The following is a 13,926-nucleotide window of genomic DNA, read 5'->3' as shown; positions in this document are numbered from 1 at the left end:
CTACCTTCCAAAGTTTCTACTTTCCCTATTATGTCCATGCTCCCTAAATGCAACAATAAGCCTGCATCAAAATTATCACAAGATTCCAGTCTGTTTAGGATTGTTCTCCTACCATTTCGGCAGAAGTCAGGAAAGTCAGTGCTCCAGGAGACTGAATAAAAACAAGGGGAAAGCCAGTACTACAAACATTCCCAAAGTATTGCAAAATACATAACAGAAGGTAGAACAGTAAATGATGTCATGTCAGAATAATTTAAGACTGATCTTGGATTTAATTTTGCAGGGTCTTTTTATCTTCCTTTTACCCTTTATTTTTAAACTGAAGGTTCTAAGAACATTCACTTGGAAGTCCTCCAAAAAGAAATAGTATACTTTCTTATACTGCCGATAAAGTGTAAGCCGATAAGTTTTCTAGGGGGCAAAGTGGCAGCGACAAAAGCTTTTATAAACTGGCATACTCTACACTAGCAATTCTACTTCCAAATATTCACCTTAAGGAAATATTAAGAACACATAAAAGATTTAACAACACAATGTTCTTTAAAGCAGTTTATTAGCGAAAAATTGGAAACAACCTGAAAACAGTAGTTTAATAAAATGTGGCACATAAGATGAAATACCATGCAGCCATTAAAAAAAGATATAGAAACATATTTGACATGGCAGGATAGTCATGGTATTGTCAAGTGAAAACGTTACAAAACAGTATGTACAACTTGATCCCATTTAAAAAAATCTATAAAAGCACAGACGAATCTGGAAGTCTATGCACCTAAGTAACAGTAGTTCTCCCTGGATGGTGGAATTATAGGTGATTTTTATCTTTAAACTATATATTCTTTTTTTCCTTTTTTTACCAATGCATCTATGACTTGTGGTATTAAAAAAAGCATTAACAATTCTTAAAAAGTCTCCGTTGAAGTAGGGAGAGCGGAGTTAGCAACCTGAGCACCGGGGTGTACACGTTAGTCTGATACAACTTTAATGGTTTGTCAGGGCGCTTTGATGTCAAATTGTGACTGTGCTGAGTGGAAATGTGGGTGGTGGTAGTGCTTACCCTTCTTCAGACTAAGGGATCCATCCCTAGAAACCCTCCACAGCAACCAAGTACTGGCATTCCAAGCAATATTTCCCTTTCTTACACTAAGCATACCGTATACCTTCACACCCACTTGTAATACAGCCCAGCAAGGTTCCTCTACACTCGAGAGCAGTGTTGTTGGTATACAGAAGGCAGGGAGAATTTTCAAGCGATGTCACATAGCACGTCTGAAGGTAAAAGGCACGATTTCTTTATTCTACTGAAGTGGGTCGCAAACTTGAGAGTGTAACTATCACCTAAATGGCTTGTAAAAACAGAATGCTGGGCCCTACCTCCAGAGTTTGATTCAGTAGAGCTTGGATAAGACTTAAGAATTGCATTTTTTCTTTCTTTGACAAATACTGAGTACATACTATATGCTAGGTCTCCTGCTAAGAGTTGGGAATTTAACTGTGATCAAAAGAATTAATAGTCTCAATCTCAGGGTTGAGACTATTAAGTAACTGTATAATTACGATTAGTGCTAGAACACAGTAAAGAAGATCAGAATTCAGTTTTTGTCTTGAAACATTTTTTAAAATGTTACATGGAAGAACTAAGACTAGTTTTATAGCCCCTTGAAGACAACAAATAAGTACAAAAAAAAGGTACTTGGAGATACGAATTAACATTTTTAACAAGTTCCTAGGTGATGCTGACATTGCCTGTCTTGGGGGTCCCACACTGAGAACCACTGCCCTGCTGAGCAGACTTTCTCGTTAGGATAATGTGGGAGAAAGGGCAGTTGTGCTGTGGACAACCACCAGAAAGACCCCCATTGGAGTCTCACCATGAGTTAAGAGCCACTGAATCATCTGGAGAAGGGGTTGAGGCAAAGCTGGCTGTAGGTCAAATTGCAAAGTCTCCTATCTATTATCATGGCTTCTCACCCAGACTTGAAGAGCCACATACTAGGGCAACATATTTCAAACTTTCAGGTGTTCGGGAGCTAGGGAAGATATTTTTAAGGAATACTGTCAACAAAGCATGAAAGTAAGCCAGGCCTCTCTGGGTACACAAAGACGCTGATTTTTGTCCTGTGGTCCTTCATCTTCTGCATGTCCTCCCAGCACCAGCTCCTCCATTCACACTCTGTTCCTTTGTTCTGGTGAGGATAACAGCAGACTATGAGGATGGACTCTAGCCCACTAGTGACCCTGGACCCAGGTTTCGTATTTCTTACACTACTCAGAGTGAGGCTCATTCCCATTTCTGGGACCCAGTCTCCTACAATATGAATTTTTCCGATTAGCACCATAAAAAACAATTTAATGCAATGATCTTTTAGGTTAATTACCTTCAGGACAAATACAGAAACAATCCAATCACTTTTTTTTCTGTTTGTAAAAGGAGCCTACAATTATTTCCCAGTTTACTATTTCATTCATAAATGCATCCTTCACATTACTATCCCTTTAGATTAAGCTCAGGGGCACAGAGATTATTTAAATAATTCTGAATTGCACCATGAATTAAGAGGCTTCCCAAGCTCTTCTTCCATGCCTAAGAACCTATGGGCCTTTACCTGAGTAAAAATTAAACCTGTGACTTTATAAAATAAGCCCAAACCGAAATAAAACAAACCAAAAACCCCCCAACCAACCAATCAAACAAAACCCCACTAAAATAAAAAACAATAAACATAAGAATGAGCCCACATATTGTGGCAAATTTGTGGTGGACAAAGGCACAAAATAACCTTTGAACCCTCACATTACTGAAGGCTACTGTACATTATTAGGTTACTATAATCAACATTCATTTGATGGAAAGCAGAAGGTTCTGATAAAAATGTACACTGACTATGGTGAGGTTAAACCTAGATCTGGGTCTGATTTAAAGAGGGTGGAGGACAGAATTGATAAGGAGTAGAACAGAGCATGGCAACAGAAGATGTCTGTCTGGTACATAGTCATAAACAAGGCCGACCGTCTGGATAGGTCAGGAAGCTACAGGGGCTAACAAGGGAAAACATATTCACAGCATGTTTCTACTGTGCCAAGCCTTTCCCTAAAAATTATCTAACATACAAGATAGTTAGAAATCTATAGTTACAGATTTTATAGTTACTTTATAACTGCTTTAAAAACTATTTTTTGCTATAAAATCCTCACAATAACCTTAAGGTGACATAATTATTATCCCCATTTTGCTAACAAGGAAATGGCAGTTTATATGACATCTGAGTCGAAGCTCAAAGAGCACAGTATGTGAGGAAGACTGGATTTGAATCCAGGACAATTTCACTCCAGTACCCATACTCTTTCCCTTTTACTACTCTACTTGTCATAAACCTAATTTATAGTTGCTATTAAAGTTGACCTGATTTTTTAATATGATCTTTTAAAGCCTAAATCTTGATTTATATAACATAATAGATGGTACTCTAGGCTGGCCACAGAGCTTCCTTTCTGGGGGAAAAAGCTTCACTCAAGTGGTTCTAAGCTAACTAACCAGCTTGAGCAGCTTTGGGGGTTAACAGTATGGCAACTCACAGTGTGAATCAAAGCATCTTGTATAACTATAAAACTGCAGAGGAATTTGTCTCACAGCACAGAAATGTAACAACTACTGTTAAAATTTGAACTGTAAATTATCAACATGTTTACCAAGCTCTTATTAGGAACTCTTAAACACCATTTTAAAATATCCTTTTGTGCTAAGTGTTCATTTTTTAAAGTACCAGAAAAATATCATTTTGACACATTAACACTTCCTGAAGAAATTAACTTCACCTTTACACTTCATGCATAAGCCAGACTGAACTACTTTTAGCTTTAAGAATGTGCTACATTCTCTTAGCTCCAGGCCTGTCACAACTTCTTCCTCTGCCTAGAACACTTCCTCTCCAAACCATCTCCCACTCCCCAAATCTGAATTAGGTGACTCCCAAAGCTCTGAAACACACTAACCCTATATTTCTTCTATCATCATGACACCGATTCTGTTATATGACCATTGCTAACTTATTTTTCTGTATCCTCCACCAGTCTTTTAAGATCTGTAGGGGGAAGAACTGTGTGCATCTTGTTCAGGGTTGTATTCCCAGTTGATCAGCATAGTGCCTGGCCCCCAACAAATGTCTGACTAAAGAATGAATGAATGAAGATGAGAGCAGAAGTCCTGACATGGAAATAATCTGCTGATTCATAACAGTGGTCCAAATAGCAATTTTCTGATTCCAAGTATATCACTAATCATTTCATTAGTGTGTGTTTCATAACTAGAGAGCCTGATCAAGATAACCTAAGTTCATTAGTAAATTTTCAAAATTTTATTTGTAGGCTCAAAGTAACCAAAAGTGTATTGTTTGCATACAATTTACTCTATAATGAACACAGTTGTGCTAATCCATTTTTATAAGGATTTGTTGTTCAATAAGAACACATTCTCTTTACTGCAGTATCTTCTTAACAGATCCAATTCTGATTATGGATTAAACAGTACCAATTGAACAATCTTAAAAACATTATTTAGTGAATTGAATTTGTCCCAGATGTTTTAGAACCTTAAACGCAAATGTACTAGAGAAATACGGTAATACTTCTCAAGGACTAGTTACTCTTAAGAAATCATTCAGTAGTGTTTAATAAAACAAAAAACCCTCAAAATAACTCACTGAACTAGAATATTGTAATCATTCCATGTCTGCTGGAAAACAAGGTAAACATGGTATAACTGCATTTCTGTTTATGAAAACATTCAGAAACATTATATTTTTTACAAAAGAGGTTTACATCCTAGAGCTCTTTTTAGACCAACAGTTAAAAACAAATTTTAACTTTATTCTTTGGCTATTAATTATACCTAATAAATGAGTCACGTATCAATTCACAATAAATTTATTTTACGTAAAAGAAAAAGCTTGCCATTAATGAAAAATTCAGTAGAAAACAGTTCTGCTTTAAGTTGGGGCTCAAAAGTAGAAGCTACTTATTAGTGAAACCTCAGTAGAAAGAGAATTTTGTAAGAAAACATTCTTGGCATGAAAGCTTTAACATAAATTCTGTAATGAAATATTTACCATGCAATTTTATTGGCAGAAAGGCCAGTTTGATGGCTAGTATTTTCTTTTCAGTCTCTTAAGACATTAACATGGAAGATACTTAAACCTGCTTTATTAAGAGTTAATTGTATATAAATACGGTGTATCTTTTCATAGTCCACCTATTTAATTGAGCAGTTCTAAGTAGGTAATTGGCACCCTGCCCTTCTGGTTTCCCCTTTCCCCCATTAGCCAGTCTGAATCCATTCCAACGACACTGAAAACAGTGATTACCTACAAAATAAAACATTTCCAGTTATTAACTATGTTAAGAAATAAACACACAGAAAACTAATCAGACTTAATTTGTTTAAAGTATAAATTATTCACTATCAAAGAATTTAAACATTATTATCAATTTGGTGAAAGATAAAGGATTTTATTAGAGATAGTTTTAGAAATCTAGTTATTTAGCAGTTAAAAGCTTTAAATATTTCTGTGATGTTCTATTTTGTTAAAAAATAGTAGTTAAAAAATTATAAAATGTTAATATAACTCACCTCAATCTAAGAAAACATTCATAATAAACTATTTCCAAATAAGTAATGAGGAATTTGCATTTTGTTATACTGGAAGGTAAGTCAATCTATGATATAGTTTTCTTTTTATACCCACATTACTCACCTCATCTGCCAGAAGTGATAATTCAGTACTGTTTGCAGCATCATAATCATACAGAACCCTGGCCTTCCTGCTGCCACTGCACTCCTTAAGGTCAGTGAGGTTGGAAGGAGAGGTGATTACTAGGCCACTTGTTGAAGTCAAGGCAGAAGAACCAATCGCGTTTGATGAAGCAGATGGTATAGGTGCCACAGAAGTCTGGTTGTTGTTACAATGATAAATGGATGGAAAACTGTTGAAAAGAAAATGGCCAATTATCTACTTGCAAGTGACCAAAGTTCCTGTATACCACCACTTGGGGGCAGTGTTTACCTTCTACCAACCTTCACTTTGGCTAAAGATTTGAGGATGCTAATATTTTAATGACAAAGTGCACTATCCAGCTCACCCCTCTAGGGTCAATTACACTAGAGAAAATGCAGGTTGTTTTTAAATATAAAATCCTTGAAAGTTTGTTTCAAAGCCATCTTTACAAGTATAAACTTAAAAAAGTTTTTAAAAAACACAATGGTTTTCTTTTTCCAGAAAAATGAGTTTATGATATTTCCAACAACCTTCTATAAGTATGTTCTATTAATCTTTTCCTCCCTTTATGAATTGTTAAATAAAAATACCAATGAAAAACTTACTTAAATGTTAGATACTACTACAAGAGCGAAGTTTTCTCAAGTTAATTCTTTGAGAAATGTTTAAATAATTGAACTCTTTTTCATAAAATTGATCCAATCACATTTTCCTGTTCATTCAAGTATTTATTGAGTATCTACATGTCCAACATCACTACCACAAGCTGAGATATAAACATGAAACAATACCATTCCTTTATGGACATGTAGACAAGTGAGGGGATGGACATTCAAATAATATGTTATGACTGATAATTAACATAATGAAGACTCAATGGGAGAATAGGGCAGATGTCACAAGTTCATTTTGTCTTCTATTTTTTAGGGGAAAAATAAAAGTTTTATTAGGAATTAGTGAAATCCCTGTGATCAATGTGCTTATAAATAGTTTAAAGATAATTTTCAATTTATTGTAAGCCTACTGTTTCTCCAATAACACTCAATGGAAAACAGCATAAGATGGCTGGCCTATCATCATTCTAATCCAACCACTTCTAAGGTTGAAAAAAATCCTATGAAAATTCATATTTAAGTTTAAATAAATCCATTAGTTAAAATATAAAATGCTTCATCTGGTAGGGTAGGTGAAATTAATCCCTTCATAAAATAGTTTTCATGACTCCTGTGCCATCTGGAAATGAGTCAGCCAGCAGCAAAATTCCCTTTATCCTTAACCTCTTCTCTAACCCTTCCATTCACCTCCTGATGCTTGTGTTTAATCTCCCACACTCCCTTTATCATTGAGCCTAGAGGTGGATGTTGAAGGAGTTGCACGTTCCTCATTACCATTCCTATACTCCTCTCCCTAACCAATCCTACCTAATCTTTGAATTTCATGTTATTCAACTGTATACTACCTACCATCTCTTGTTGCAATCATCTACAGGTGTCTCATTCTTTTCCCTTTATTTCTGGATTTTAGCTCCTGGCTCACTAACAGTGTATCTTAATTCTCAGTGGTTCTAATATCCATGTAGACAATTATTTGAACTTTGGCCTGTCAGATCTGTGAGCTCTTCTCTTCCAGTGATTCTGGGGCTGACCCTAGTTCAGCCACCCACTCCCAATGCCTCATCTAGACCTTACCAATTCCAAAAACTATAACCTTTACAATAATCATAATTTCCAACATCCCATTCTCTGACCATCATCTTGTTTCCCCTCGCACTCTCATTTCAACAAGGCTATCCTGGATCTACAGTCCTCCACAGACCTACCGTCTATCATCCTACCAACATGCCCTTCGTGTCCAAGGTAAATTATTATAATCACCTCCTTGCGTACGACTTCATATCCTATGCCCTTTACTTCATACTACTCGTTTGGTAAAAAATCTCTCTAATTATCTACTCAGTATCCATGTATGTACTATGACAGTAAAAAACTACAAAACCATGTTGTCTGGTCTCACACTCAATGAATGAGTAGGAACCTAAAGCGGGTCCACAATGCTGCCTGGCAACTACACTACATTTCTCTAGTCTACCCACTTTAAACATTCTGCTGATGACTATTTCATACCCCTTCATCCATCCTCAAAATTCCAGCAATTCTCCCCTAACCTTTATAATCAGCTGATAAGTTGCTTCCTTTTTTAACTGAGAGGAGAAAAAAACCAATCAGGAAACATCCATGCTTTGGTCAACTCTCCTACTACAGATGAGCTATCTATGCTCTTAAGATTAATTTTTTTAAGGTTAAGTTTTCCACCTGTGTACAAAATCTCCTCTCAAGGATATCACACTACCAATCCTTCCCTTTCTTTCTAATATTATATTTTCTCCATTTACTGTATCATTCTTATCAGATTACAACCATGCTCTTATTTCTCCTATCTTAAAAAAAACCCACAAAAATGTGCTAGACTCCACTTTTTCCTCTGGCTAGTGCTTCATTTCTGTTTCTCTTTACACTAGAACTCCTTGAAAGACTTATCTAAACTTACTGTCACAGTTCCTCTCCTTCCATTCCTTTACATTAACAAACAAGCTTTTGCTCCTACTGTTCCACTAAAACTACTCGTCAAGGTCAGCAATGTTCAAAATCCAATGGTCCACTAACAGTTCTCTTTCACTTGACCTATCTAGTGGTCACAGTGGACCACTCCCCTCACTTTTTACAGCTTATTCCAAGGCCACACTTGGTTTACATCTTACCTCAGTGCTCATTCCTTACCATCTTCCTTAGCTGGTTCCTCAACTCTTTGTTGGAGTACTTCAGGGCTCAGCCCTTGGTTCTCTGTTTTTCTCTACCTGTACTTAACTCCCTTGGTAATTTCATCTAGTCTCACAGATTTGAATATCCTTGATATTGCCGACAACTCTCTAATTTATACCTCTAATTCACCCCCCACCCCCAATTTCCAGACTTGTATATCCTAAAATTGGATATCTCCACTCAGATGTTTCATATCTCAAACTTAACATGTCCAAAACTGGGCTCCTGATATACCTCACATGCCTTCCCCACCCCAACCTGCTCCTCCTGGGGCATTCCCCATTTTAATTAACCAAAACTCCATTCTTTCAGTTGCTCAGGCCAAACACTTGCAGTAATTCTTGACAGCTCTAAGCCTCATATACAGAAAGTTTGTCAGCAAACCCTGCTGGCTTTACCTTTAAAACACACCCAGGGTTTGAGCACTTCTACCACATCTATCACAATCACCCTGATCCAAGCCACTGTCATCTCCTGACTGGATTATTGAACAAGTTATTGCAACAGGCTCCGAACAGGTCTGTCAGCTTATACTCATGACCTCTAACATCTATCCTCAACAGAGCAGCAGGAATGATCTTGTTAAAGGTTAAAATCAAATCATGTCACTCCTCAGCTCAAAATCCTCCAGACTTCCTCATCTCTGAGTACAGCCCAAAGTCCAAAGAGTAGCTTCCAAAGCCCTACATATCTTAGCTCCCTGTTTCCTGGATTAATCTCCAGCTAAGCTCTCCTTGTTGTTGCCTGAACATACAGCTATGTTCCTGCTTTAGAGTTTTTGTACTTCCTCTCTGGAGCATCTCTAAGATGCCTGCGTGCTTTGTTTCCTCACATCTTTCCAATCTGTCTTTCCTGACTACTGTAAACCTCTACTCTAACCAAGGTACTTCCCTGCTGTATTTTTCTCCATAGCATTTATCACCTTCTAATAGACTATGTAATTCATAGACATTGATTTTCTACTCCCTTCTACCCCTAAATAGAATGCAGGATCCATGAAGGCAGGGATATGGTCTATTTTGTTTACATTGTATCCTTGATGCCTAGAATAGGGCATTTGTAAAAATTAAAAGCAAATGTTCCTCTGATGGGTAAAAGGGTTCTAATGATAAAAAGAAATAATTTCTAATTCAAGTTTCACTCTAAAGTTAAGAACACATTTCCTAGCATCCCTTCCTCAGTGAAGTCGGCAGTGATTAAATATATACATTTCTGAAGAGAAAAAAAAAGATAAGCTCTCTCTCCCTACATATGTTTGTGTACACACACACGATTTTTAAAGTCTTTAACCATGGACTTTACTTTCAAATTTACTAGTATAATTAGCTTTTGTTTAGCCACTGAGGTCTACCTATGTCAACTTTGGGAAGTTAATGGTAAAAAGAAAAACAACAAAACACCAAACCAAACAAAAAAACCCTGAAAGGCCATCTTCACCTTCTAAGAACTTTTACTGATAACTTTAAAAAACTCTAGACTTCCTGCCACTGTAGCTCAATATGTTAAACTTTCCAATTATTTAAAAATAAAACACAATTACTAATCTTATAACTAGCTCTTCTGTTTCCTTATCTGTATGTGGATAATAACAGTACCTACCTCAGCACATCAATGACTAGATTTTGTGTGAATGGCTGAGTTCCAAGCATTTGTATGGCCTTAAGCAGAATGCAAGAATGAATGGTTTCAACAGCAACCCCTATGCTGCACTGTGAGAGTATCAGGACAAAGTGCACAGGAAGTACTAAGGCTTCTTGGGCTTAAAATACTTGTAATGATGTGGGGATAGAGTAGTGTTCTGATTTCAGATATTAATACCAGTAACAAAACTTCAAATATATAGAAGTGTAAATACTTCTGTAAATCCTATTAGAATAACCAGTGGTGTTAGACTACAACTCATTTTCAAGATCCAAAATTGGTTTTGTGGATGTGCCTAATTTTGTTCTAAGTCTAGTTTTGAAGGATTAATATGCAGAAAGGAAGAACAAAGTGATGGGGTTTTTTTTTTCTCCTTATTCCTTGAAATAACTTCTCTTGATATTCCTCCTTCAAATATTATATATCACTCCCCTGCTTTAATGGTTCCTAACTATGTAAATTCCAAACTCCTTATCACTACTTATTTTAAAGGGCATTCATGACATGACCTGGCTTCATTATTCTAGCCACATCTACTATCCCATTTGAAATTTGAACACTATGATCCAACCAGAATGAACTATTGTCAGTTTCCTGAACTTGCCACACTCTTTTTCCTCTGGCCCTTTCATATACATATTCCTCCTCTGCCTGGAATATTTGTCCCTGCCTCTTTCTTCATCTAGATTATTCCTACTAAAATAATTTCATCTGTGAATCTTTGCTAGACTCACTTGAGTCACAGTTAGATGTCCCTTACAGTAATCTGAACTTCTCTTTCCACTTATCACATGGCCTGTCCACCTATGGCCTGTACTTCTACCTAGACTTTAAGTGTTCATTGTGAGAGCAGAGACCATGTTTGTCCTGTACATCTTTTATTTTCAGTGTCACCTTACAACGTTAGCTCCATAAAGGTAAGCAATTTTGCCTGTTCTGCTTGCTGATATAATCCCAGAGTATAGAACAGTGCTTGGATACGAGAGGTGTTCAATAAATATTTGAGAACGAATGATTGAGCTGTGCTGCTTTACATATGTGCTGTAAAGTATATTACCACACTCAAAATAATAACATCAATGGGCTTGAGGTCTTACAGAATATTCTAAAATCTTTTAAACAGTGAACAAGTAATGAATAAGTACAAATTAGTTTACCTCTAAGGGCAACTAAGTGTCAATATAACTGTATCTTCCTCAACCACCTGCAAAGGTATTCAAGAGAAAAGTGAACTTCAAACGCTTTTAAGCTTTCTTAACACAGCACTAAAAAGGTATTCACTTAAAATTATCTTCCCATCCCTGTTAACATTTTTCTGTGCCAGAAGAGCTCAAAATGTCTTTGTTACCTCAGAAGTGTGATAATCACTTTCCTTAAAAAAAAAAAAAACAAACTGATTCTAAGCAATCTAATAAAAGCCTTTAATTCTTCTATTTTTCACCTCTATTACTAGTTCATATGGAAAAATCTGAATTTCTTCTCTTATCAGGAGTTTCATGTATGAAAAGGAAATTGCCACCTTCCCAGTTGCTTTTGTAGGTCTAACATGTACTGGTAACATTGTGCGTAGTAAGTCATCTGGGCTTCTACAAAGTCATTCAGACAGCGGAGATGATGGGCCTGTAAAGGAAAGTTACAGTCACTTCTTAGCTCTATAATCTACTTCAAGTGGCACACGTTAAGGGAAGACAGAGCACGACACTGTACTCGGGGTAAATCATCAGTATCTATCATTTTACTACAATTTACAACAACAAACTGTTTAGCCAAAAAAACCCAAAAAACAAAAAACATCAAATGGACTTGATGATGGTGGGAGAACTACCTCATCAGGTGATGAGGTGTAAACAAAAATTTAAAATATTTCTTCATGTACCTTGAAAAGTGCTACAATTTAAATATCCTGATAAATGACTGAAAAGGAAGTTCAGTTTTTCCTCCAAGAATTTCCCTAAGACTATCAAAGTCTTTTGTTCCAAATGAATTTCCAATGAATGAACACTCACGTGTGTACTGCTGATTCCCTCTAGCAGAAGTCTGGTAATCTCTGCTTGACGATCAAATTCACTTTGAGTTATTCTTAATTCCTGTTCAGACTTAAATTGGAACACAGTTTTAGAATCTCATTAGAGGACTTAGTCCATTTAATGTACATTCATTTAGACAGTTAAAAAATCCCCCAAACAGAAGCAGCCACATAGCACAGGGAGATCAGCTCAGTGCTTTGTGACCACCTTAAGGGGTGGGATAGGGAGGGTGGGAGGGAGACCCAAGAGGGAGGAGATATGGGGATATATGTATATGTATAACTGATTCACTTTGTTATAAAGCAGAAATTAACACACCACTGTAAAGCAATTATACGCCAATAAAGATGTTAAAAAAAAAAATCCCCCAAACAAACCCTAAATGATAATCTGGCAATTCCCTGATTCTGCTTTGTATCTAAACCGGTCCCTGGTTTCTAGAACTTAGCTTTTCTATGTTACTTAATCTAGACAGAACTGACTCCTTACTGGTACTTAAAAGAATCTATTAATGCCAAAGCTTAATGACATAAACATAAAAGCCTAGGAAAACTACTATGGGGCAGTCAATCTATTTTCATACATTTTCTAGTATCAATTTTGCTAATTTTTAACATTTTATGAAACCTTAAGATTACCAGTTTACTTGTATAAATTATTTCAAAAAATTCTCAATTATTACTGTAGCTACTTTACTTTGAAGTTATATAGGCTTCAATCTCAAATGAAACAACTTCAGAGTGAAGCTAGGACTTTAACCTCATGGGTTTAGTTATCAAGCATATACTTGTTTCTAGGGACATAGTTCTTAGGTTCCCTCAAAGGATTCTTTATCCTACATAAATGTCTTTTTTAGTTTTCTTTCCAAACTTTGCATAGAATATGTCTTAAGCAGAAATATTATCTATAAGATATGCTAGGATTTTCCTGCAAGTTATGGGTGACCTTTAATCAATGGTGTGCTGGTAAACTGGCTCTCCAGGGGAAAAAAAAGCTCTAATGTGCTGAGTTTCAATGGTATAAATACTCCTACCACAGCTGATTTCAAGTTACCAAGGTGAAGTCACTGACCTCAGAGCTAGAAAGAGATGTGCATAATAGCACACCACTACTAGCTTCAACTATCTGATATAGGTTTAGTGCTAGGACAAAACAGTTTACCAAAAAAAAAAAAAAAATCTAAAAATAGTTAAGTACTGGCAAAAAAACATCCTCACAAACCTTTAGTCAGAGTTGCTTGGTAGTGAGGAGGAAAAAATAAAATCTCACAGGTCATTCAAAATAGTTAGCTTATCCCCCACTGGGAATTAGTATTGGTGATAATATCACTATAATGATATTTCCCACTACCTCTCCAGGATAAATTGCTCCCCTGCCATCCAAATAATTATAGTATTTCCAAGACTGTAGTAAGTATATAAACAAGGTGTGAACTTTTTCCTTTCACACCCCTTCTCCCTCTCCTTCACTCTTTGGTGGCAATAGCTAACCCAGTGAAATAGTCAACAATGAGGTAGCAGCAAAAGAGACAATCAGTTGCTATAATCATTCTCATACCACTGGCAAAAGATATGGCAGAGAGGACTAAGACTTGACCACTAGACTGGATTTATGGAAATAAGCTTGAATTATTCAACAAGTCAAGAGTTAAAATTAAATTTACTTGAT

The 13,926-nt window shown here is 36.3% G+C and overlaps 1 protein-coding gene across 1 annotated transcript in view; it reads right to left on the bottom strand.

Annotated features, from left to right (window-relative positions):
- Positions 1 to 534: 534 nt before the first annotated feature.
- SH3GLB1 (SH3 domain containing GRB2 like, endophilin B1) overlaps positions 535 to 13,926 on the bottom strand; it is a 38,664-nt gene continuing 25,272 nt past the window's right edge. Inside the window, exons 6-9 of the mRNA XM_007173048.2 lie at positions 12,238 to 12,327; positions 11,751 to 11,851; positions 5,751 to 5,979; positions 535 to 5,360 (exon numbers count right to left, since the gene is read on the bottom strand). Of these exons, the coding sequence (XP_007173110.1) occupies positions 5,253 to 5,360; positions 5,751 to 5,979; positions 11,751 to 11,851; positions 12,238 to 12,327 (528 nt within the window). The 3' untranslated portion in view covers positions 535 to 5,252. The remainder of the gene's footprint in view (positions 5,361 to 5,750; positions 5,980 to 11,750; positions 11,852 to 12,237; positions 12,328 to 13,926) is intronic.

The sequence above is a fragment of the Balaenoptera acutorostrata genome, chromosome 1 (assembly GCF_949987535.1).
Source record: "Balaenoptera acutorostrata chromosome 1, mBalAcu1.1, whole genome shotgun sequence".
In the NCBI taxonomy this organism is placed as follows: Eukaryota; Metazoa; Chordata; class Mammalia; order Artiodactyla; family Balaenopteridae; genus Balaenoptera; species Balaenoptera acutorostrata.
The sequence above is the reverse complement of the archived record's forward strand: the minus strand, read 5'-3'. Positions and strand labels throughout refer to the sequence as shown.